The following is a 27,193-nucleotide window of genomic DNA, read 5'->3' as shown; positions in this document are numbered from 1 at the left end:
GACACCCAACCCTGCTCAGCAGCAAGCAGGCTCCATGAGTCCTGCAACGGCAGTTGGAGGAGCGTGGCACAAGAGCTGCCTCCTCCTTTACCTGAAGCACAACCAGAGCAGCAGGACCAAAGTATTTCCTCTGGAGGGCAAGTGCGTGGGAAGGAGACACGAAGAACAGAACTGGCAGGGTACTACCGCCACACTCTCCCCACCATGGGGCCTGGTTGGAGAGAGAAAAGAGTCACTGCATGGGACCTCTGCAGGCACGGCCTCCACAGCACCTGAGTGTGGTTTCTGGAGTATTTGCTGCATGTCTGATCCAGAGCCGAGTCCCTTCAGGACACAGCGACACACGCAGGACTCCGCAACACTTAATGCTTTTGACCACAAGACTGCTCCAGTGGGGCCAAAGATGCTTTTCCTGCTCCCTTGTAGCTCTCTGCAGAGTTTCCGGGACATGTCACTGACGCTACCCATCGCTTTCAGATGAGGGAGGACAATCCCTGTCTGTCCATCCCCCTCCCTTACTCATTTTACACGCCTATGCTCAAACCATCACTATTGTGCCAAAATCTATCAGGGGACTCACATCTCTCTTTATACAGTTGCCCTGGCTACCACATCTGGTGCAAACACGCACTTTTAACCCCAGGAGAGCGCGCAAGAGTATTCTTTGACACTGTCAGCAGCAGGACTGTAGGACTAGCTGTAGAGCATTCCCCTTGGAGAAACATGAAGTCTATAGAAGGGTGGGAAAGAGAAAAAGTTGAAAATCAGAACTCATATTTGCTTTTACACAGTTGCCCTGGCTGCCATGTGGCCCTTCAATTCCTTTGTGCCTTTCTGCAGTTCCAGGGTTTGGAAGGAGTGCTTGGGGGAGTGAGGGGCAGGGTCACATTGCGAGTGGTAACATGCGATCAGAGCCTTGGCCAGTTGGGCGATAGCCTGCAGAGAAATGTCTTGCAGCAGGTCAACGCCTTGCCTCATCAACTGGAAGCCAGTATGCAACCTCAGTTGTTACTCACATATCCCATGTGGGAGCTCCTGGCCACTCTTTGCACACTCAGACAATATCACCTACCACTCCACGGTCTCATGTCTTTTCCTATATCCATGGCCTTGAGAGCACTCAGCTCCTTTGGGCACAGCGGAGATCCAACATTCACCCTTACGAGCCCACCCTTATCCCCTCCACAGCATCACATTTGCCCCTGGACAGCTTGGCTGGCTGTCTCAGAAGGGAAGGAACACGAGGAGACATCAAGCTACAATGCAGCATAAACTTTAATGAGCCTAAAGAGTGAAAGAAAGCAGCGCATGGTGGAAGGGACCCGGTCCAGGCTGCTACAAGGGCAGCTGGTAGTCAGGCACCACATCACAGCAACGGGACACACGTCTTCCTCCCACGCACACGGAGAGAGGCTGATGAGCAGGGCCCCTCTCAACTCGCTTCAGGATGAACCCATGGCACAGGACAGCTGGAGACACCAGGGACTCATGAGGCGGAGAAAAAAGCAGGAGCACAAGAAGAAGACATAGGCTGGCACCTTGCTTCCCTCCCTCCTTTGCAGGAGGACATGAGGGTGCTCAGCCCCTCTGGAAACCCTGGCCACCAGCTGCGTCCTGAGTTGGGCACCTGGCTCTGGGCTTCCTGGTCGATGCACTCACTGGACGTCTGGCCCAGCTTTAGCAGGGCAGGCACCTTCTGCCGTAGTAGCGGCCACCAAGGCCAGAGAGGTTAAAGCCCCCGGAGTTGATGGGGACGCCCTCAGCACTCAGGATGCTGCCAACAGCAGCAGAGGTGGTGGATCCCACGGCGGTGTTCTGGGGGAAGGAGCTGAGGATGGGCCCTGGCAGGGTCACCACCACGGGAGACGGTTCAATAATCACCCGGGAGTCCTGGCACTGCCTGACACAGGGCTCGTTGCAGCTGTTGGCAAGCGGGGTTGGGCCACAGGGACGGCACAGATCGTAGCAGGACATGGCTGTGGGACGGAAGTGCACCTGGGAGAGAGGGTAGGGAAAGAAAAGGCATTATGTGAGGTGCAGCCTGACAGCCTGCTCGGCAAGAGCAAAGGTACATGCTGGGTAGCAGGGACAGGCTGCACAGGGAGGAAGGGAGATGAAAGATCCCTGATCCCCAAGGTTTCCCTGCCAAGGGAGCCCAATACCTTCTCCTACCTCCCATGGTGGTGGCAAGGAGCTGAGAGCCTGGAACACGACAAGGGAGCAAGCATTTCAGCAAAAGCTGCGCCGAGGGCAGAAGACAAAGAGAAAATTGCCAAAGGAGACAGACGAAGGCACTTGCTGCTTACCTTGTTCACTGAGGAGGAGAAGGCAAGAGAAGTGGATGAGGGAGCCTGCAGTTGGTCTGGCTTTTATACTGGTCCAGACCGCCCTGGGCCCAGAAACACCCTTTGCGCATGCAATGTTTTACCAACAAACTCATCTTGTATGGAAAACACTCCTTACTAGCGAAGCAGGCTTTGATTTGGTACTTGCAATGCTGTCTGCCCATTATGGCATGCCCATTCCACCCTAGAGCCTTGTTTTATATGACATAATCAGAGATTAAATAATGCCATGCGTAGTACTCTTGATTTAGGTAATTTAGACATTTATGGTGTTCTGCTTGGAAAGCAATGCATTTTTCCTCCTCTGTCTGTCATTTCTGTCACTGGCATGTCTTTCACAGGGTTATTTACAAATTAGAATGATGCGAGACTCATCTTAGATAGTTCCATAATTGTAAAATTTGCATGTGTCATGCAAATATTCTTCCCTGTATTTTTCTCTGTTTCTTAGGATTGTGCCACATATCTAGTTTGAACCTCTCATTAAGAGTGAAACATTCTTTTTAGATAAAAGCCTAAGTAGGTCACATACCCTGAACAGTAGCAAATTTTTAGTTTGTCAGTCATCATTAACTGTTTTATTTCAGAAACCACATCACGGTTTATAGCTTATTGTGTCACTAATTTTTTGGAATTTCCAACCACTTTTAATTCCCACCACAAAGCATGAGAACGTTTCAAAAACATCAGAATTTTAAAAAAATAATCAGAACAAACAACAGAATGTTTAAAAAAGTGTGTTCTTCCAAGCCATCTTAACACTTCGAGCCATACTTAAAAATAATTTGCCCCTTGAATAGCAGAGCAATTTCTGTAAAGACTCAAAGGGTGGTTTTTTCCTTCCCTTCTTCCATTAGTAAGCTGAGGTCTGGCTGGAGGATATCATATGATTTCATGTGGAGTCAGAAAATGGAGCAACTACTTGTAGGGAGAATCCTCTCCTGACATCAGTTCGATTGATGTTCGGCTTCTACCTGGCCAGATACTGAATTGCACGTTCAAGATATCAATTAAAATCCATTGTACAATATTGGACAGTCCAGACACCTACAAAGTACAGACAAAATTCGTCTCACAACAGGACACTGAATCATCCATGTACTGACAGCAGTGAAGATTGTGATAGTGCAAGATACCGAAACATTCCATTAAATGTTTGAGATGAAACTCAATGGAAAAAGTGCTGCAGGTGTTGCGAGACACTGACTTGACTTCAGAATTCAGCACAGAAAATCGGTGGTTTTTTAAAGCAAACCAGAATTGTTCTACAAAGCTTTTCTCAGTGGAAACATACTGTTCAGCATCTGGCGTTGGATATGGGCTGTTGAACAAGTTGCTTCCCTGGTCTAATTAGGGGTGTAATATGCTAAGGCCTTATGTACTGGCATAACAATTTAGTAACCAGAATGTCCACTTATAGTATTCAGACAACTCTCCTGTAGGAAAGAAATTAAAGCAATTGAGAACACATGAGAAGATGGCATCAGTGCAATTGCTTGGACACATACTTTCAGTCAATTCATTACCATACCCAAACACAGAAAACCAAATGCTTCATTCAGGTGGTGTAGAAAACCATCATTTATACTACATTCAAATAATTTGAGTTGGTAATTTTGGCTAACCAGGTGAAGAAAAATTAAGAAAGACTGAAGCTTAAATTTTTACACCATTGCATGAAACATTTCTGAAGAGAGAATTGTTTAATTTCGTTCATTAAAACACCACAACTACTGCAACACAAGAATTAAACTGACTGTGATGCGATAAAATTGTCTACACAGCAGAGTTCCTACAAAACATCACACCCAATACAGAAAAAAAATGAATTCATTTGGAATGTGTCCTGTCATAATCATTGAGGTGGAATAAGTGATCTGTTAGAGGATTAATGAAAATGTTTTTATGAAATATTCTGTCATTCAAAAAAGTATATTTCACTTAAAGTTTTCCACCTAGCAATATCAGAATCTTGATCTTTCATTTGCCTGTACTACATATTTAGAAGCCACTGAGGTGTGTCTGTCTGCACATCCCTTGGGCTGTATAACAATATTGAAACTTCTCCTTTGGCTTCTTTAAAGGAAAGAACTTCAAAGTTAGTCCCAAATATTCATTAATGGTTGAGACATACAAAGTATCTATACTATGTAAATATTGCAAGTATATGACAAAATTTAAATAGTTATGTCACTTGTATAATAACATCACTTTAAATTTGAGAGTCATGGTTACTCCCTAAGTAGGCAATATTTAATAGCTTCAGCAACCAGGTTTATTAATTTTTTCATTAAAAAGTAGTTTTGTGTGTGTCATAATAATAACATTTTATAAAACTTCTGGAGCAGATCGACAGCTACTCTAAATTCTTACGACTATATAATGCAGCAGCTCTAGGCAACAAAATAAGGTTGGAATATGGACTTTTTGGAAATCACCAACACAAACCATCCATTTTCTCAGGCATTAGCCTGCTGCCACAAGTCTTGTGCTTGTCCCTGCTGTTACCACAAAAACGTATTTTATATACATCCTAAGTTATTGCTTCTCTCCCTTTATCTTTCACAGCATGTCCTTCTCAGTGAAAAATAACTTCCTCAGCTCTGCTAGGAGAAGATTAAGTTGCCTCCCTGCAGAGCTAGAGCTGTGTCTGCTCCACATTCACAGTGAAAATCCACATCCAGTGACCCCGCTGTAAGTGGGCTCCTTCAGGCTGGACTGGGAAGGTTCTGTGTCTTGCCATGACACTTTATTGCACCAAAAAGACTAGTATAGTGTAATCACTTCTATTTCAATGTGCTGTCTAGGCAGAAATTGGTATTTTGTTTCCTGTTCTTTAGAAAATAACATTTCTGGCCATTCTAACCCTTTCTGGTAGATAAAGTGGCATTCTGCACTCAAGCGTTGGTTGCTCCCTGGGATGCATGTTTGGGCATCAACCCTGATTAAAGGGTCTGCCAGTAAGAATCAGGGTGAAAAGCTGCAGCCACCAAAGATGACAAAGGCGTTTTTGTCCCCACGTATCTTGTCTTTGGGCTGTTGTGCCAAAAGCCGTAAGCCCATGGGACAAGCGAGTCAGGGAAAGTGTCTCTGGTACCCTGAGATCTGCCCTTCCCTACAGCCAGATTTCCTGTCTGGAGTTGTTTGCCTGCTACTTGTTTGCTTCTCTAATAGAGCAGTAACAATTTTTCTCTCTAAATCCCTCCTAAATTATGAGGTGTGTTGGAGGCATCCCTGGGGCAGTAACTCTTATCAGGAAGCTCTGCGTCCTCCTTGGATCAAATGTCATATCACAAGTATTCATTAATGATTTATACATGCCGAGTGACATGTTATTATACTTGAAGTGTGGTATTGGCTTCAGACAGCCACGAATTGAGTAATAATATCCTTTTAAGATAAACAGATCAAAGTCATGAATGTCATTCCACTAATCTACTCCTAATCAGGTCATGATTCCTTGCTTTTTTATTTTATTTCCTATGCTGCATTCATATTAGATCCCGCTCACCCCTTGCAGTCTCAGGTGACCCTGGACCCCAGTAGATGCAGATAAACTCCATTCCATGGATTTGGATGTCATTGCAATGGTTTCTACCATGAAGGATAAAGCCTTATAATTTTAATCGATTTTTTTCTCAGGATCCTCAGTGACAGATTATTTTCCTTTTCTGTGAGTGCATTTCAAGGACCATCTCTTCTTCAATGGCACAACTGCTAGGGTTTTTAGTCGGCTGCCCATCAGTGGTCTGATGCTCTTGCTCCCCAGTCATCTTTCCCCTCAAATTGTATTTAGCTGTGATACTTGTAGACAGATGGACTGGGAGCATAAACAGACTTTCAAAACTACTAGTTACTTCCGGCTTAAAATTTGGAAAAACTCTGAGATGCAGTGTCTTCAAGGCAAATGATTTCTAAAAATCTGCATTCTTCCTTTGGCAATGAAAATCTCATCATTTTTCCACAGGAGCGAACCTTGGCTCTCGCTGTAAAGCAGGAGTGGTTTGGGTCACTTCTTTTTAATTCTGTCTCCCTGGACGTCCCTCACAGCTCAGACAGCTCCAAAGCCAGACTCATGGGGGTTTCAGAGGAGGGATTACAGGGAAGAAATTGCTCCTCTTTTCTCCTTAATTTTAGTACTCCTATACTCCAAAGCAGCTGGATCCTATCGTGAGAGAGGTGGCATGATTTTGCAGCAGACAGTCTTAGCAGTCAGGTCTTTGGTCAAGGGTGATAAGCAGCAAAGGGAACTCACTTTCTCCACTAATGCTGGGATTACATTTGTTGCCGGGTGTAAAAAACTTCCCTTTGCAGGTTAAATGTACAATCTGCCGTAACTCTGCAAAGAAGTCTCTTTGGGCAAGACACTGCCACTGCTGGATACCACCTTCGCTTGTGGAAGATTGGGAGATTCCAGTATAAAAAAGCATTCATGCTCCACCGTGTTTCTCTGAAAAGCATTTAGTTTTCTTAGTTGCTCGTGTTTTCCTTTATTTAAAAAGTCATTCAATTTTTGGTCCTCATCATCTAAATAATTCCTGTAAAGTAGATGTCTCTGTAAAGATCCCAAAGCAATGACAGTCATTGGGAACAGCCCGCGGAAGTTTCAGATTAAAGGATTTCAAAGCACTTTGCAAACTCTCATTAATGATTTATCCATGCAAAACACTTATTATCATATTTTAAGTATCCAGCATGATTGCAGTGTTTTAAAACAGAGTTACAAAGTCACCCTGAAATACATGACAAGGTTATTAATGCACATTCTCTAGTTACGTATTAAGGTGCTTGCATCATACTACATTTTTGTTTGATTTTTATTTGAAAACTGGCTTTGCACTGCTACCAGATTTCTCAGAACAGGCAACAGACGAAACTTTTTGCAGAGAAAACCTGAACCTTCTAAGACAATACTGATACAGAAATTACCCAAACACGCACTTGCTCACTAGCTGTGTGTGAAGACAGAGAATAATTGTATAAGCACGTGTGACCTCCACATTGGGCTTAATTTTGTTTGCATTTAGGGGAGTGGGTCTCAGAAAGAGCTGGACTACTCATATTGCTAAGGGAATAACAAAATAAAGACCCTTTCAAAAGACTCAGAGGTCTTCTTAGAGGAGTCTGGAGAACAATTTGAGCAAAGGATTAGGCTCTTCTCCATCTCTAGTGAAAGAACATGAGCAGAATGTGAAGCTCAGAAAATGTGCAAATCAGGCTGGTGTGACACACACAGGCAGTAGGCAGAACCTAATCTTAGAAAAAACTCCAAACAACTGACTAGCTAATTAGGCGCTCACATACAAAAGGCTTCTTTAAGTTTTCAATCAGTTTAAGAAAGTTCATACAACATAGGTCTCCTATTTCTCTTCTTATTCTTTCCTTTACTGGTTTTATTTTTCCTTCTTTAACAATTCTCTTTAGAAAAGCAGAAAAGTCCATGTTGATACCATTGTTCCTTGGTAACCAACCATTACCTGAGGGATGATTTTTGATGTAGAATTTTAATTTAAAAGGTATTTTTTTTAACAGAGGTCATTACTCCATAGTTAGTAATTTGCAGGCGTTGGTAATTGAAAATTTCTTAAGGGACATCTTAGGTTTCATAATACATAAATGAAGCCATGGATTTTAACAGGGATGATGTCATAGAATCATTTAGGTTGGAAAAGACCCTTGGAATCATGGAGTTCAACCATCAACTCCACTCTACAAAGTTCTCCCTTACACCATATCCCTTAACACCACATCTAAAGGAGTCTTAAACACATCCAGGGATGGTGACTCCACCACTTCCCTGGGCAGCCTATTCCAGTGTCTGACCACTCTTTCTGGGAAGAATTTTTTCCTAATGTCCAGCCTAAACCTACCCTGCTTCAGCTTGAACCCATTCCCTCTTGTTCTATCACTAATTACCTGTGAGAAGAGACCAGCACCAACCTCTCTACAATGGCCTTTCAAGTAGTTGTAGAGAGCGATGAGGTCTCCCCTCAGCCTCCTCTTCCTCAAACTAAACAGTCCCAGCTCCTTCAATCGCTCCTCATAAGATTTATTCTCTAGGCCCTTCACCACCAGCTTCGTTGCCCTCCTCTGCACTCGCTCCAGCACCTCGATATCTCTCTCGTATTGAGGTGCCCAAAACTGGACACAATACTCAAGGTGTGGCCTCACCAGTGCTGAGTACAGGGGGACAATCCCCTCCCTCCTTCTGCTGGTCACACTAGTTCTAATACAAGCCAGGATGCCGTTGGCCCTCTTGGCCACCTGGGCACACTGCTGGCTCAAGTTCAGCCACTTGTCAATTAGAACCCCCAGGTCCTTTTCTGCCAGGCAGCTCTCCAGCCACGCTGCCCCAAGCCTGTAGCGATGCATAGGGTTGTTGTGGCCCAAGTGCAGGACCCGGCACTTGGCCTTGTTGAAGCTCATACTGTTAGCATTGGCCCATCGGTCCAATCTATCCAAGCCTCTCTGCAGAGCCTCCCTATCCTCTTAGATACTTTAAGCAGCTTTGAAAACCTTGGTACTTTTTTCCTTTAGTTTGTGGAGAGAGAAAAAGAAAATTTTTTAAAAAAGTTAATTTTTATTATTTATTCTAAGTAGGGGGGAAAAAAAAAATAACCCACAGTTTGAGAATTTCCAGCCCGGTTGAATTGCTACTTTTGTTCAGACCAAGTGGATCTCCACTACGCTAGGATCTCTAATCTCTTTGGATACTTATCTCTTCAGATTCCATTGCAGGTCTCTTATATTTCCTGTAAACGCAGCTGTCCCAGGGAGAAGGATGTCCCGATGTCCAAACCACTGTCTCAGTTGCGGTTGTGCGCACTTCAGCCATCCTAGAGACTGAGCTGTGACACCAAAACCCTCCATTTACTGTGAAAACAGCACTGGGAGAGTGTGAATATAATGGGTACTCTTAATATTAAATAATTTATTAAAACTCGGGTCTGTGTTTACTTCCTGACTGCCAGAGATTTCCTATGTAAAACTGGAAAAGTCATTCCAGGACATATCAAAAATTGCTCACTCTGCTTTTCCGTACTGACAACCCCTCCCTTAATCCCCGTGCATTAATATTGCATTTGTAAAAGAGATAGCAATCCCTTCTCTTTTGTTTCTCAGGTCTAATCAGTCCAAACGCCTGTTGTTCAGTGCAGGGACTTGCCCTTTGTTTGCCCAATGCAGTGCAATCTCAGTTAAGACTTCAAAGAGCTGCTGGAATTCAAATTATAAATAATATGATAAATGCCAATGAGGAAAGCCTGTTTTACTCCAGGCTGTTCCATTTGCTCACCAAGTGACCTCTGACAATTCATTTAGCTACTGTGCTTCACTATTAAACCTAGATAATAACTAGAATTAAAATCTGCCAAAGGCAATGAAAAATTCAGTTGCAAGGGAAGTGCGAGGTACCATTTTATATAGTGCCCCAAAACTGCAGAGAGAGTAAAAGTCTCAAGGAGTCTCACAATGTACAATGGCACAAGGGGCTGTAAAAAGGGGATGGAATGAACACAAAGCACTGTCTTTGGGACAGTATTTAGAAAAGAGAAGGAACACGGGTTACACTAAGCCTGGATTAATGACACAAGAGGTTTCAACTACAGAAGACGAGCATAGTTGGCAGATAAGGCTTTTCTTGCCAGGCATTTCCAGCTACCTTCCTGTGATGTTTGTTAGAGGTCATATCCAATTTGCGGTTGTGGAAAAGCCTCCATGGGGCATTGCCCTGGTTTAGGTGATGTCCAGGGCCACTTGGCTTGCCTGGGCACAGGGAAGGAGCTGCCACCCCAAAGCCACCACCGCTCCTGGGCTCCTTGGCAGCAACCCTCCTGCTGTGGGGGCTCCACGCCTGGACCATCACCGGGTGTCTCGCTGCTTTGTCTATAAAGCTCAGCTACTGGCACAATCCCAGTAATTAAGGGATCTACTGCACTGACAGCTCTCCTGTCCAAGAACAGTGCCTGTGGTGGTTTACAGTCAGTTAGAAATTTGATACTTCTTTTTATCTACAAGTTTTTCAGGTTTATCTTCACTTGGCTTGCGAGCCGCAAGTTGTGTGGACTTTATATTGATACAACCAATTGTATTCTCTCTCCATGATTAAATTGCAAGAACCAGAATCTTACTATATGATTTCTGGATTAAAATAAACATATACAAATCCCCATATATATATATGAGACTCTTCAGCCAAATTAATCCTGCAGCACAGCTTTAATGTTCCACAGCTCCTCAGTGTCAGAGAAGTGCTTAGGCAGATTAATTAGAGGTAAATCTTAGGCCATTCCCACCTGCCTTTATTCCCCTTTTGCCTGGGGCCCTCAAAAAGTCTACTATCAGAAAACTGTACTCATTTTTTCCCCATTTCTTAATATGGCCCTAAAAAACAACCTGGTTAATATGTAATAACATTTTACTCAAAAAATAAAAGTCCAAACATTGGTAAGTGTGAAACACACGTACACCTTTTTACTCCAGAGTTGGGGTTTTTTTGGCCACCTTCCAGCAAAAAGTGAAGCACTTCATAAATAAAATAAAATATTTTGCCTCCCTGAAGAACAGCGGCCTTAACAAATAGGAAAGGCTTTATCTGCTGTATGTTATGCAGAAGGAATAGGCAATTTCCCCACCACCACCCCATAGCTCCAAGCAGACAGATTTGATGTTGAAATATTTTAGACAAATCAGTGTAAATGCCCCGGTAACCACCCCAAGGGCTGGAGGCACACGGATGTGTGGGCAGGAGCACGATTTATCTAGCAGGGAGTCTAAGTGCGAAGGTTCCTAACCAGGACGGAGCAGAGAGAGGGGGAAAAGGGACCAAACCACAGGAAAAATCAGCTACAAATAAATTATGCAAACTTGCAGCAGCCTTGTCTCCAGTCATTCTCCAGGGTTGTAAAGTTCTCATGAAATTCTGGATTTCAGCCTTTCAGCCTTATTTACCTTCTCGAGAGCAGCTGGTGCATCTCTGAACAGGACAGTCCCTGCTGGAGTCCTCTCTCCTTAGATCACTTTTCTCAGTTACTCCAGTCCCAGAAACCTTTTTAATTCCACACTGTCTTCAAGCAACCATCAGGGCCTGGAACCTCATGGCAAAGACTATCAAAATTGTTATTTCTTTTTCATATCCAAAGCAAAGGGCAGCGGTTGTGCGGTGCTAGGAAGATGGCATCGTCCCTTCCTTGCCTTGCAAACTGGGAGGAAGGATTCCTTTGTTCATAATTATTATTTACTTAAATTTTGTCTTCATATCATAAATTATCTGTAGCTTGGGAGGATGTTAGTAGGGGTCCTGAGGCAAAAGCATTTACGGGAACTTGTGAACAGAACAAAAGCTTTCAGACTGATTCCCAGTCATTTATGCAGATAAAGAATTGCGTGTCAGGTACGCTAATGCAACACAGCGAGATGCATTGTACTAGTTAAGTGCGTCCCCAAATATTTAAGTGATCCCTATCCCTGGTATTACAATAAGATTTTAATTAAGAATAGCTTTTATGCATTAAAAAAACCTGTTTCTGCTTTATGAGCTGGCACGTCAGCCAAAAATCTCCTAACTGCACTAAGTAGTGGCTTTTTCAGAAAGCTGTTTCCACATGAATCCTGATTTCCCTCTCCATCTTCAACATAATATTTCTGTGATATTGATTTCCTCTTTAAAGTGTTTATAAAAACATTTTTAAATCTACATGTCTGCCTCATTCATAAAAGTCTTGACAACCTGACAGCCCCCGTTATCTCCAATTTTTTGATAGTCTTGCATTAAACTTATGTCTCTTGTTTGTGTTAAATTAAATTCTCATCAGGATAGAGCTATTTCTTGCTTACTTCCCCCGCCCCGCCTTCACCTTAATACTGTCACAGAAAAACACAGCCTGGACGGAAACACCAGTTTCAGAGCACAGTCTGTTGCAACCTTCCCTTTCCTATGAGGTTGTCCTTTTCAACACAGTCAAAAAGCTGGAAGAAAAAAAGAAAAAAAAAAATCCAACCACCAACCCAGCTGTGTGATTCTCTGTGACTTCACTTTGAGTCAGTGGCAGAGAAACATGGGTGGCATCTACCTGACTTTAATTGCAACACGGTCAAACCCTGCAAAGACACCTGAAACAAATCCACATGCTCCACTTAAACCCTGTGCAAGCGCTATTTGTAAAGCCTGAAGTGTATGTTAGATAACACCGAGCTCTTTCCAGAGGAATCCATCCAATGAGAGATGATCGGTCGCATTGGGAAAAGGGCTACAAATTTATTGAGTTGTTCTCCTCATCCGTGAATATTCACTGTGAGAAATAACAGCTGAATACAGTTAAGTTTAATGCTCTGTAAGACATTTCAGAGGAAAACTCTCTTCTCTTCCACACTGGACTACACGCCAGATTTGGGAAATGAAAATAAAACCCTGTTCCCTGACAGCAAATAGTGCTACTGGTGCTCCCTTGAATCCCTTTCACAGACCGAATTTGAGGCGGGAAGGGCGGGGGGAGGGGGGGAACAACAAAAGAAAGCTTGATCAACTCATGATATAACTGAAATGTGGTTAATGAAGTATATCAAGTTCTTTTTGACCTGTGAAATGTTAAAGTGAATCCTGCCTGCAGGCTGTAGTATGTATTTAGCACGCTATGTGAAGATCCAATAGCTAACAAACACAGAGAGCAAAACAGTTTCATTACCTGCAGAAGTTATGCATGCAGCAAAGTTTGTTTTGCAACTAATTAGGACTTCATGCAAAAAGGGTGTCACATCCTCCAGGCAATTTGACTAAGTGTATAAAAGCATTTGCTACGTAGAACTCTTCTAATCACTTTTCTTAAACTCTTCTCCTTGGTGATCCGGGTAAGTCAATTTTGAATCAATTACTTATTGCTATCTAAATATTATCAAATGATAGGTTAAACTTAGGAAGTGGAAAGGGGGTATTCTTCCAGAAATATACTTTCTATTGTTCTTTAGTTTTAAGTCAATTTAAGTTTTACACTTCAGAGGTGAAAGCTGGCATTGGCAAACTACGTTAGTGTTCAGGACAGAAGTTCATTTACACCAGGCATGGCATATAAAAGCCCTCAGAACTCTAAAGAGTCCCAATAATTTCATACTGGCAAGCATTCTTTTCATATTGTAAAGACTAGGCTTCAATAAAGAAATTATCATTTTTTAAAAAATAATTTTCTATGATGTTCTCACCCTCAGCTGTCTTCAAGGAAGCTACGGTGTCTTTTAACTGTTGGAGAACTTGTCCTAAATATTTTCAAAATCCTAGAGACTGGAACTCAAATTTTTTTCTTACTAAAAAGCCACTATACTACTGGGTTTGTTTAAAAACTATTTATAGTGCTGAATTCCAAATCTAGAAGTAATGTACAAGAAGGAATGCTCCTTCATCCCCTCTTTTCATGAGTACTAGGATAAGTTTTGACAAATTGTCCGCCTGCATTGGACCACTTGAGTATCCCTACCCTTAAGACTGATCTGTGGTAGCGATTTTTTCCCAAGGCAAAATGAGCCATTTCCAACCCAGCTCTTTAGCTGGTAAAAATATTCTGTTGTTGTTGCCTTTTTCTTACCTTGAAGTCAAAGGCATGGGGTCAATTGGGAAAAGCTGAAGGTGCAGCCCTGAGGACTGGAGAAGGCAACGATGGTGTGCGGCTAAAATTAGATGTTTAGATGGAAACACAAGAAATCTGCCCTGAATTTTCTCTCCCGCACAGACCCCTGGGGTAAATGGTGGTACTCATTTGGGAAATCAGTTCAGGCCCATCCTTTATGCCAGCCCTTAATCTCTTCCACATCAGTTTCATACTGATGAAGTGAAGAAAATTATCACTTCTCCCTCACTCTGTTTGCCTTGCCTAATTAGTGTGGGCACAATTCAGGGCAAGAACTGCCTGGTAATCTATAATTATACAATGCCCAGGAAAATCTGGCTTTGATATCAGGTACAGTTTTAAAGAGCTGTGTGATTTCAAATATAAGGTAATGTAATCCAGATAATATTTAATGAGACTAATAAAAGATGGGTGGATCTCCATCCCAGATCATACTGTTCCACTTCTAACCAGGTGAGATGAGGTAACTAGCTTCACCCCCATGTTTTGGTTTTGCCAGTGCTGTGAGGATTAAAATTGAAGTTTAAAACATAGAGTTGAGTAGGGGTTATGGCTTTCAGCAGGGTTTGACTAGGCAATAGGAGTGAGACAGAGCAGTGCACTACGTTGAAAATCCTGGGAAGAGAAGAGAAGAAAAGAAATAGCACAAGAGCATTTTAGGATAAAAATAGTGGTGATCTAGAAAATATCATCAGATATTGAAACAATGAAGTTCAAAAGGGTTACTTAAGAAGCAGAAGAGTTACTGGATGGGAAAAGGAAACTGGACAAATATTTATCTATCACCTGAGCTATTTGCACCTTGTAATTCCCCCTTTTGCCAGCAATCACAATATCAAGCACGCAACCGTCTCTTCCCAAAATCTTGATATCTAATGCGTAAGTGTCTTGCTGGACTAATGACTGCCTTTTCTCCCCTCCTCCTGTGTTTCAGGTCTGGATCTCCCACATGTCTCCCTACGAGTGCTGCCTGCCGCCGGGGGTGATATGCCCTGAGCCGTTTGCCCTCACCTCCAATGAGACCTGTGTCATTAAATACCCCGACACAATAGTGGACATAGTGGACCCTGACTCACCACCATATTCTGTGATATATCCTGGCCCAACTCTCACCACTTTCCCCCAGCAAACCATAGTGGGATCTACTGCGTTGTTCGATATCAGAAACTTACTCGGTTTCAAGGGATCTCCCGGGTTTAGGGGTATGTGTGGTTCTGGGACGGCATGTAACTCAGGATTATCATTTTATGAGACAGGAAACTTTAATCCTTTTTCTCCTCACTTTTCCAATCCATTTTGTTATAGAACTTGCAGGCCAACCTAAATCCAACATGGATATCTGTGGATAAACTGAAAAGCAGAACTGAACAGTAAGACAGATCACGGCTAAGTTTATGGATAATGGATCATAGAAGTGCTGAGCTCCCACAGTTCCCAGTGGAGTCCATAAAAGCATGGCTTCCTGACACTAGACCTGCATGAGGACTAGAATTTCCAATCTGCAAGAAATTGAAATTCCACTATTGATCTTATTCAAAATTAGGATGAAATTTAAAAAAATAGAATTTTTCCAAGAAACAAGATTTTCAAAAATATATTTTTGGTTTGATAAAAATGTATGTCTCAATAAATTCAAGTTTTTATGCCAACATTGACTTTTTATTGTCAATTTCTCTCAAAATAAAAAGCATAAAATATTTCAAAATTACATGACTGAAAATCTTGGGTTCCAAAATGAAATTTTATCAAATTTCATATTCACTTGTATATTTTGCTAAAACAGCATTTACCATTAAAAAAAAATAAATCAGCTCTACTTGGCATTTCTTAAAATTAGCATTCGTAAGTCTTTCTTGTGCTTTATTTCTGCTTAGACCCGTGATGTAATGGTTTCCCAGCTTATTTTTCTGCCTATATCTCGTTTGATTCAAGCCAGGGCAAAAAAATAACTTCAAGCAATTGTAATCGCAGATTTCTCTGTAAAATACTTCTGATCAAAAAACAATCTATGCAAAATCATGCAACTGGAGATTCATTGTAGACCCTCATGAAGTCCTGGAACTCTTCTGATTATATCTTATCCATCTAATTTTGCGCATGTATATTCAGCTTCTCTTTCCCATTAAATATTGTCATGCAGCATGAGGTTTTTGGGTTTCCTTTTTTCTCTACACTTCATTTTTTAACCCTTGTGAGTCCCACCATAGGTGGCATCGTCCCCTTCCTGAGGCTCAACACCCATGCCAACATGCACAGCATGTACATGTACAGCACCACCCAATATTTATGACTTTGGCATTTTTCAAGAACTCATCCAAACTGTATTTCTGCATGGAAGACAGACACTGCTGTACCCTGTGCAGGGCAGTGCCAGTCCACCTCCAAAGAGGTTCATGGAAAGCTGCATGGAGCACCATGAAACCTCCTCCACACTCCTTCCCAGGCAGGTGCCTCCTCAGCAGATGCTGATTTTTTTGATTAATTGAAGTACTGGAATGAATTTCACAGCCTACTCATAAGACTATACCCCAAAAATAGGACAAAAATCATTGACCAAGCATGTAGAGGCAGCAGCAGGGCACTATAACCCTCTCTGAGTTACATCGTTGGGACCACTTGCGCAAGAAGAATCTGCAATGCAACTTAATAGTGCTAAGAGAATATATGTATATTGGGCAACACACGGTAATAGCTAGGACTAATGAGTTATTAATGGGCTCACGTTCTCCCCCAAGAGACACTGCGGGCCCAGCAGAGGAGCGATTCTGCTTTTAATTATCTATGTTCTGTGACTCAGAAGGATCAATCACTCCTCCCCCTCCCCTGTAATTCTGTGCTTTCAAATGTATTTATTTTTTTAAAAAGGACCTTTTAAAAAGTGGACAATTTTTGGCTGGGCCTGGAGCAGTAAATCCATGAAAAATTACATCAAAGTCCACAGCCTTAAGTCAGAGACAGAAGCTGCTACCTCACAAGATTTTAACACAAGGACCTTTTCCCCACTATAATTTCCAGGGCACTGTGTTTCCAACAGCCTTCCCCATCCCCCAGGATATTTTCTCCATACTAATCTACTCAAGTTCCTGAAGTCTGCAAATTAAATCCGCAACTTCTTTTTCCATAAATCAAACCCAGCTTCACATGGCTCCTGTATGATCCTTTCAGTAATAACAAATACAGTTTTCAGAATGTTTCATAAACATTAATTATATTTGTACACATGCAGAGCATTGCAAAACTAAGCTTCTGCCTTCAGATTTAGGCATCCAAATGTTGAGCAATACCTACACTTTAGAAATACTTGTATGAGGATTGCAAGCATCATTATTCAGGTGAGATCATTATTTTGCATTTTTTCCATAAAAAGCTGGTTTTATTTTAAACAAATTGCCCCAGGCATACCCCAATGCCTTTTAAAGTGTGCGGGACAAATCCCAGAACAGTGGAATCCAGATATCTCTCTTCCCTTCAGCAATCTGTTACGCGTCATGCTCAGTTTGCTTTGTGCATGAATACATAATCATAGAACCATAGAATGGTTGGGTTGGAAGGAACCTTGAAGACCACTTAGTTCCAATGGTCCTGCCTTGGGCACAGACACCTCCCACTAGACGAGGTTGCTCAAATATATTCATGTATTTTGAGTATCGGTACCCTTGAACACTCTAGCCCCATGAACGTGTCTCCAGTAAAGGTCTATTTAACAACAGATCAACAAATGGATCATTCGTAGCTGCCATCCACCACTAAGGTCACACCGCTGTTTACCACCACCACTTCTGCCCTACAGATTTAGCCACGATGCTTGTCCTATTGCCTACACTGGAAGATCCTTCCTCATTTGGACCAAAGCCTGCAACCAGGCGATGTGGTCTGTCCTTTCTTTCTCCTTCCGCAAGGTTCTGTGCAAAACCCACATTAGTCAACGTTACCATAAGTGACATTACATATGAGCCACAGGTAATTTTGCTGTGAACACACTCAGCTGCAATGTGGGCCAGCCCTTTGGGCAATAGCCATGCTCTAAAGGAGGGCAGGGGCACGCAGCACTGGTGTCAGTGCTGGGAAGCTCCATGTGGCCGTGGTCTGCAGGAAGGGGAAGGAAGGATCACTCAGGCCAAGACTGTGTACTAAAAGTCTGTTCTTATTGCTTTGCACGGTTTCCATACTGGCTGGGTTTTGATTTAATCAGATTTACACACCCAACTGCTTCTAGCAATGGGAAGTGCCTCTCTGAGGGTCGGCCGGAGCAAAGTTATTCAGTGGGAAATCTCTAACTGTCCTCAAGGAAAGAGTTTTGAAATACTTCTTAAGTGTTTTGTATTGATTTACATAGGTAAAGTGCCTATTATAAAGTTAATATCATGTGACTCAATTTACATGTCCTGGAATCAGATCTTTACTATCAAGGAGCTATTCATCTAGCTCAGGTGCATCTGATAATAAGCTTTGAATGTGCAAAGGGATCGTTCATCACTTCCAAAATTTTCCCACGCAACAGACTCTCCGTTCCCGGTTCTCTCAAACATCCTTCAATTTCCCTCTCCAGTTTCAGAGAGCTTCTCCTAGGTGCAGGACCAGGAGACACCGCTGTTAGTATTTACATTCTTGTTCTTTCCTTATTTCCTAAATTTGCAACTTCTTTTACATTGTTCATACCAAGTTTTTGGTCTGCCCTCTCAAGGAACTTTCGTGCAATAACACCTGCCTACAGTTATTGAGAAGAAACAAGATGAAAATCCTCATCTCAAACATGTTTTTGCTTTTCCTGCACAAAACATCGGAACAAACAAATGGGATGAATCAAACCATATCTTATCTGACTCCTTACATTCAAATGTCAAGTAATAACATCATTTTAAATGATGCATAAAAGTTCCATTCATGATACTTTGTCCATATATCATTAGTTCTAGCTCTCGAGCCTTGAGTCCTTCAATGTCCATTAGAAGTCACCCCCCCAGGGCAGGTATGTGGGAGCTGAGGTCCAGGTACTGGGCAGCATTTCTCACCCTGTAGCCATCCCAAGTCTGAGGTCTGCCAGGGAGGACACAGGATGACTCACATCAGATTTAGCTGCTACGCCCACAGATTGCTAAAAATACTTCTTTCATTCTCCTGCATAATTTGTTTACATTCCTGTGGTTTGTTCCTGATTAAATAACTTCAGGTTTCCATGCCATAAATCGTCTTTAAAATTTGAGATGAATATGTGGGATTCCCCCGGGGGAAAAGTTCACTTGTTAAATACATCCTGTTGAAGGCTGGGCACAAATACTTTCAAAGAACTTTGGGAAGGTTGTACATCATCTTCTACAAACACCACACTACAGTATTATAAATCAGTGTTTCAGCAAGCTCTGATGCCACACAACTGAAAACTGTCCTTCCTTTTTATACGCCAAGTCTGATGCTGTATGTTCCCTATTCATCAGGAAACAACTATTCTTTAAAGCCGTGTTTCAGATCTGCACACGACATTTCAGATAAAATAACTGAAAGTGATAGAGAGATGTTAAAGCTTGATAAAGCAAACCTACACCAGCTGAGGGTCTAATTCTTTATTTCTAACATTTTCTTAGGTCTTTCATCCACCTTTTTCTTCAAAACAGGACCAATTCTGAATTCAGACTATGATGCTGAAGATCCCCTTCATGGGCATTTTTTTTCTTTATATTTTTTTTCCCTCCTCCTTATGCCAATGTGAGCCTCTCATTTCAGTTTGTACCCATCACCTTTCATTCCCCTGCCACACACCTCCACAAATGGCCCAGCTCCATCTTCTCCTTAACTTGTGCTCACCTGGAATGTCAGTTCAGCCTTTTACTTTCATGCATTTGTTCCTGATCTATAAATGGTGACAATAGCTCCTTCCCCATCCTTCAATAGGTCAGACTGATGATCCAAGATGTGATCCCATTCAGGGACTGTCCCTTATGTTGCTATTTCATAGCCAACGCAATGTAGCCTTCGTTTTGATTATGACATTACAGGTAATATAAAGCTGATGTACATATAACCCAGTCTGGTCTTATCTAACTCCAGGAAACCAACCAGCATAGAATCATAGAATCATAGAATTGTTGAGGTTGGAAGGGACCTTTAAGATCATCGAGTCCAACCTTTAGCCTACCCTGACAAGAGCCACTTCTAAACCATGTCCCTCAGTGCCCCATCTACCCTTTTTTTAAACACCTCCAGGGATGGTGAATCCACCACCTCCCTGGGCAGCCTATTCCAATGTTTAATAACCCTTTCAGTGAAAAAATGTTTCCTAATATCTAATCTAAACCTCCCCTGACGTAACTTGAACCCGTCTCCCCTCGTCCTATCACTTGTCACCAGGGAGAAGAGGTCAGCCCCCATCTCTCTACAACCTCCTTTCAGGTAGTTGTAGAGGGTGATAAGGTCTCCCCTCAGCCTCCTCTTCTCCAGGCTAAACAACCCCAGCTCCCTCAGTCATTCTTCATAAGGTTTGTCCTCCAGACCCCTCACCAGCTTTGTAGCCCTTCTCTGGACACACTCCAACACCTCAATGTCCCTCTTGTAGCGAGGGGCCCAAAACTGAACGCAGTACTCGAGGTGGGGCCTCACCAGTGCCGAGTACAGGGGGATGATCACTTCCCTAGTCCGGCTCACCACACTATTCCTGATACAGGCTAGGATGCTGTTGGCCTTCTTGGCCACCTGGGCACACTGCTGGCTCATATTCAGCCGGCTGTCCACCAACACTCCCAAGTCCTTTTCTGTCGAGCTGCTTTCAAGCCACTCTGCCCCAATCCTGTAGCGCTGCATGGGGTTGTTGTGTCCCAAGTGCAGGACCCGGCATTTGGCCTTGTTGAACCTCGTACCATTGGTCTCAGCCCATCAGTCCAGCCTGTCCAGATCCCTCTGCAGAGCCAACCTACCCTCAAGCAGATCAACACGCCCGCCCAGTTTAGTGTCATCTGCGAACTTACTGAGGGTGCATTCGATCCCTTCATCCAGATCATTGATAAAGATATTAAAGAGAACCGGCCCCAGCACCGAACCCTGGGGGACACCACTTGTGACTGGACACCAACTGGATTTAACTCCAGCATCAATAGCATCTTCAGCATCAATATTTATATGCATATTGAAGAAAGATAACAATTCACTTAAGACAAGAACTGAGCACCTTACACATGACAGAAGGAAACCAGTTTGTTACCTACATGCTGTTGCCTAATGCTGTACGGTGCAGAGCAGGGGTGGGTGCTTGGGAATTGGGTGAGAAACGGGAAACTTAAGACTTAGAGGGAAAATGAGGCAGGTCGTGTAATGCCATGTGGGGCAACCAGAGGGAGCTGTGGGGACCAAATATTACGGAGTTAAGTCAGCATCTTGTGACCACATGACTCTGGTTTTCACCTACGCAGCAAGAAACAGGTTTAACCAAAAAGAAAAAAATACTTGCTGGGATCAGGGAGAGCATGCAACGTAGGTTACTCCAAACAGATTGTAGATAATTTAAATAATTTGCTTTCCTGCTTTGAACAAGCCAGCATTTCAATTTTGTTGTATTGCGATACATTTCGGTACAGTTCTGATCAGCACATGGTGAGGGAGATGTCTTTCTTCTGCCCTACTCCCTTCATTCCCTTTCCTTCTGTGCTCCTTCAACATTCATTTCCTCTAAGCTTCTCATGCCAACTGATATTTTGTGGGCAGTTCTTTGTTATATTCTGTATTCAAAATCTATTTTAATCCCAGCTAGAAGTGAAGAAAAAGTCCTGGGTTCTCCCACTGCATCTAGGGGTTCTTTGTCACTCTGCTAAGCCCTAGAAATGGTGTGGTAAAGACAAAGAAAAGCCAGTGAACCCCAGCCCCCCAAAACTGTGGGAGTCCTGACAAGGCTGGAAAGCAAGAAGCCAGCCAGCGCATATCATGAGGCCATCATACCTGAAAATTTCCCCTTTTTACCTGCCAAATGTTATCAAAAGACCTTCAGAAAAGGGTCTGTTCTCTTGATCTGACAAATATGCTTGGAGAAGACCATCCTTCACCCTGTCATATACCCAGTCCACGCATTATTTTTTTTCCGGTAGCTATAGAGTTTTGTTAAATCACGCTCTTTCTGCCATAAATCAGGATTTATGAGGTGTTTCTGGAAACACCCTGCATAATTAAACACCATGGGAATGTTCTGAGGGCTGAAAATGTTTCACAAACACTTATTAATATGTTGCCTATGCAAATAGTTGTATTATGATAATAGCTGTAGGTGACGCCTAGTGTTGGGCAATAGCATCACCTTAAAGGAGATATATCAAGGTCATTTCTGGCCTTGTCCTAATTATCTTATGATTCATTGCCTCAAATTTTGGATTATTCAACTTTCACTCGTAGTTTGTATAAAATCAGAAAGCCACAGTTTCCGATAGTGTAAAAACCAGTGGATCTAGACACTAATACATAATTGACTCTTACTACAGATCTGCACCTATATTTCAGTTTATACTTGCCTAATGGGCAGAATTCTTGCTGATAGAATATGTGTTCAGATGATGTAAGAAAGTAGAGCCTCTTTGAAGTGAAGAGAATGAATGTTGCAGACCAACATCAGCAGAGAATCCATCCCCAAGCATTTTCCTTTGATTATTTCTTCATTAGCAAGTGTTCCTGACTCAGCTTTACAAACAAAATTTCTGTGCTCTGAAGTTGAACAGAACTGGTTTGGCCACACAAACCATATCTTAGCTAGGTAAAAGTCATTATTATCCCGTCCCTGCCTTACACAAGGATGTAATTTTCTAAAACAATTTTAAATTAATAGGCACTGACAATATTAACATTCTATATTGTGGTGTGTGCAGTCTGCATTACTCTTTGCCCTTTATTCCCTTTGTTAGTCACTCCAGAGCGCAACACAAAAACTGTGGGGAAAAAAAGAAAATTCTGTATAGTATTACTATATTATAAGAGAATTTTGAAGAGTTAATTATGTTGTAGTTTAGCGACTGCATCTTAATATGACAGCAGCATTCAGTTCCGATTTCTCTCAGGAATCATCGAAATGCCACAGAGATCGATCGGGAAGAGAATCCAGGGTGCGGAACTAGAATCCTTCTGTAGGGCTGAATTTCATGCTTACTATATGTGCTTTAATACCCATGTTTTGAAACAGCAATTTTGGGGCGCATCCTTGGCGGGGAGTGGTCTTCCAGTTAGGAATTACCAAAAAGAACCAAGAGATATTGAAAATCTAGGGAGGAGAAGAAAAAAAAATAATAATCCAGACTGTATTTTCAGCTGAATTGTGAGCTCCTCTGACATACACAACGTTCATCCTACCTTCTTAGGACCAACTCATGAAAAGCTGAGGCTACCTTTGCCATGGCACATGCCCACAGACTGAGCACTGCCCCAGCCAGGACTGAGGGATTCAGTTCTAGCCCTTTGCGCCAGGAGGTGCTGTGCGCGATGGGAGGCTCCATGGACACAGAGGCTCCCTCCAGTGGCAGAGGCCACCAAGAGGACCTTGTCCAAGTGCACATGTAGTACACCCATTTTCCCAGAAATCAGTTCACTCTTCCCTCCAGAGGGAAGCTTCTTGCAGAAAAAGGCTAAGCACATTTAAATACATGTGTTTATGACACAATGCACCGATGGCATTAATTATTCTTATTTTATGAGGCACCCCTAAAGATCTCCTGGGCTGTGGAGCTTATCAGGAATATTCTGGAGACATCAAGAAATGAGATTTCAAAGAAGTTCACAAACATCTGTTAGTTAGTATGTCATACATGGAAATTATTTTATGTTAATAGTAATAACATCCTCGTGGATTTGGAGACTGCTCTGACCTCATGCAGAATGAAATATGTAAAACATTTATTTAATCAACTCCTCATTTTAAGCTTCATAATTGGAGATGGCTTCATTTTTATTTAAAAGATAACTCTGTGACAGTTTTGCTCTTTCAAGTTTTTGCACCAGATACTTCCTCTGGCTTAGGCAAGAAGACCTCTGTAAACTCCATTAACAACATATCAGATGAAAAACAAGCCCTATGTTTCTAGAAATTTATCTAGGCATGGAGATAAATACTAGATAATAGCTGGCATTTCCAATAAGGAAAGTAAATCTTGTGTGTGCTGGCACGCTGTGCCACTGACATCTTGGAGACTCCCTGTGCAGTCATGCTTTTAGCAAAGATAAGTCACCAGAAGTCCATTAATTCTTCGTGTAGTTTGAATTCTTAATGAAATCAGTGGAGTGAAACCAGGAAATTTCAAGATGAAAAGAACTTGCAAGTTACCATCTGCATTTTGCATTATTACCTAACTCAGCTTTAGATAATCATAAACAGCGAGCAAAACAATTACTGCAACTACAGGACTAATACATGCAACAAAGTTTGCTTCATAAGTAATTAAGGCCCTTTACACAAAGGGTGTCTCAGCTCCTCCAGGCGATCTGAGAAAGGGTATAAATACTCTCTCCACGCAAGGCTTTTCTAGCTACTTCTCTTGACTTGTTCTCTCCGGTACACTGAGTAAGTCCGATTTGACCACTATAAAAACCTTGAGTTTAATTTTGCTTTAGCATGAATTTTGTTAAAATCAGGACTAAATCCTGCATAAATATTCTGATTCTCAGAGGCATTAGTAAGCATCTTTCTACAGATGCCTTCTATGCTGGATAAAGAATGTAAAAATAAAAGCAAGGGACTTTCAAGACTGCTTTGGGCTGTTAATTTTATGGGAGAATTAGGAATTTCAGTCTCTTAGTTCTGAAAAAATTTCAGAAGAGCTCTGAGAATAGATTTCAGCATTTTTTATTTTTATTTTTATTTTTTTTGCATATGTAGCATAATTATGGGATCCAGCAGTTGTTAGGTTGGGGGGGATTTCATAGATAATCATCCTATGATTCTGTGATTCTATAACTATTGAAGTAAAATCCTTGTTGGAAGCTAGTTCTGTGTAGCTATAGACATGCAGCATTGCTGCTGTTTGTAACCTACACATCCTTAGCTAATTTAATTGAAGTTGCAACAAGCTACACTAAGTGATTATTAGATATTATTACTTAATGTAACTGGAAATAAGCTTTCGTTTTTCTCTATTTAAACTTTGCTAGTATTTCAATGTGTTTTTACAGAAATTAAATGAAGCATTTTCTCAGGTCAAAGCTACTTTCTAACCTAAGGGTATTTGGGGGGAAATGATATGCATGGGTTTTGCCTTCTTCCCACCACCCCCACCCCCCCACACCCCCCCCAATGGTACATTTGAGGATACTTTTGCTTTCCCCTGAATATAGTTGAGACAAGTAAATAGCCCCAAAAGCCAGTGCCCTGCCCATTCCCTGGTCCCGACATGCTGCTGGCCCTGGGGCAAAACAGCACTGAGCTCCTAAAGTGGAGGAAAGTTGATTTCAGGATTTTTTTACTTTCTGCTTGGCAATGTAATAGTTTATATACAGAAAGTGTTGCTGGCTACGTATTTTAGCATCCTGTATACTGCTTCTCTGTAGATAAGACTTACTGATTTCAGAGATTAGCTCCAAATCACCCACCATCTGCTTTAGAAACATCCTGCATTTTCTGTGTACTTATTGTAAGGATACTGCAAAGCTGCCACCTCCCCTGGTCCTCATCTTCCAAATGGTCTCAAGGACTGCAGTTCTAGTATACTGCAGCACACAGGACTTAATTGAGAATAAAATAATACCTTTGCCTTTTTCATCACTATAAGCTATCTTTGATTTACAAGTGTGGGTTTTTTTAAAAAGGTGCAATGCTATACCATGGAGAGCTAGCTTTTATGTGAAGATTTAATCTGAAGACAGAAATAAACACTATTCAATGCGTATACCCTAGCTGAAGCTACAATTTTCTGATTTGGGTTGATAATATCACCACAACATAAATATTTTAAGTGATATGTCTTACCAATTAAACCAGTATTTTTAACCCCCCATTTATTCTTAGCCATTCATTTTTCTGCGTTTTAGTGGAACATTTTAGTGCCTGATAATAACAGGTATCCACAAGGAAAATAATATAGGAAATTAAGCAGGCTGCTAAACAGATTACTCAGCACTTAAATCTATTGAAAAATACAGATTTTTATTTTTCACCTCCCTCGCTGCCTTACACCCCAGCTGCAAACCACAGGCACTGCTCTGAGAAGCTGTGTGTGGGAGGAAGGGAGATGCTGGGGGAACAGGTTGAGACTTGTCTCCAGGAATATTACACAGGACTGGAAGGTTTTGGGGCAGATGGCTGTTTTAGAGCAAGCACACAACAGGGAGGATTTTTGCTCCCAGAGGAAGAAAAGGAAAGAGAGCAAGCTTAAAGCAGCAAATTCAAAAGGACAAATGGGTGCTGGCTAAGTAAAAGGGGGCAGATACAAGGAGAGGAGTTCAACTGCTGTCTTTATTGGATTTATCTCTGTCTAAAGATCTCTTACAGCCAAGCTTACAAGTGGCAATAACTAAGTGCATAGTGGCTTTTTTCTTTTTTCCTTTTTTTTGTTTTTTCTTAATTCTGCACACAAATTGCAGGCACTCCCCTGCCACAGCCAGGCGATGGCTTCCAACCAGCTGGCATGCACCAACCCCTGCGAGGCAAAGTGTCCCCAGCCCCTGGCCACCAGCAGCAACGAGCCCTGCGTGGTGGCCTGCGGTGACTCCCGGGTGATTATCTACCCACCACCCGTCGTTGTCACATTCCCGGGGCCCATCCTCACCACCTACCCGCAGCAAACCGTCGTGGGAGCATCCGAGCCCTCCGAGGTGGCCCTGGCAGAGCCCCCTGCTGCAGCACCTCTGCCAGCAGAGGTGACGGGGAGGCTGGACGCAGCAGTGGAGAAACTTGCCCCCAAGATCGTTGCCCGACCTGAGCCACGGTGTGCCCCAAAGTACTCCTACACCTATTCTTCCCAATGGACACATCCATGCAATTCATACCGCTCTGGGAAACGGCGGACATACTAAAGCTCATGCCTGGTGTGCACAGAGTAATTTAAAGAAGCAACAAAGGAAACTCGAGATGTAAATTGGGGGTGGAGCTCACAGGTTCCAGCCCCAGTGCTGGGTGCTGCCTGGCTCCAGCTGAAAAGAATGAGAGCTGCAAATGCTCAGCACCTGGGAAAGGCAGGCTCATGTGTGCATATTCTCATTTTGCCTTTAGTTTAGATCTGTTATCCTCTAGTTTTCCGGTTTAGTCATCTGCTTACATTGTGCTTTGTCTTATTTCAGTTA

The 27,193-nt window shown here is 42.4% G+C and overlaps 1 protein-coding gene across 1 annotated transcript; it reads right to left on the bottom strand.

Annotated features, from left to right (window-relative positions):
* Positions 1–1,677: 1,677 nt before the first annotated feature.
* LOC141734583 (feather beta keratin-like) lies at positions 1,678–26,908 on the bottom strand. The gene is made up of 2 exons (XM_074566488.1): positions 26,687–26,908; positions 1,678–1,995 (listed from the first exon to the last, which is right to left on the bottom strand). The coding sequence occupies exons 1-2, from the start codon at positions 26,882–26,884 to the stop codon at positions 1,678–1,680; spliced, it is 516 nt and encodes a 171-aa protein (XP_074422589.1). The 5' UTR covers positions 26,885–26,908.
* Between the last annotated feature and the right edge of the window lie 285 nt (positions 26,909–27,193).

This window comes from Larus michahellis, chromosome 24, assembly GCF_964199755.1.
Source record: "Larus michahellis chromosome 24, bLarMic1.1, whole genome shotgun sequence".
Lineage (NCBI taxonomy): Eukaryota > Metazoa > Chordata > Aves > Charadriiformes > Laridae > Larus > Larus michahellis.
Note: the sequence above shows the minus strand (reverse complement) of the source record. Positions and strands in the feature narration are given on the sequence as shown.

Excerpts from the sequence above, each read along its gene's own strand:
- LOC141734583 (XM_074566488.1), bottom strand. The coding sequence starts at position 26,884 with ATGTGTCCATTGGGAAGAATAGGTGTAGGAGTACTTTGGGGCACACCG. Across the intron at positions 1,996-26,686 it reads CCCACGACGGTTTGCTGCGG|GTGCACTTCCGTCCCACAGC; the intron begins GTAGGTGGTGAG and ends CCTCTCTCCCAG.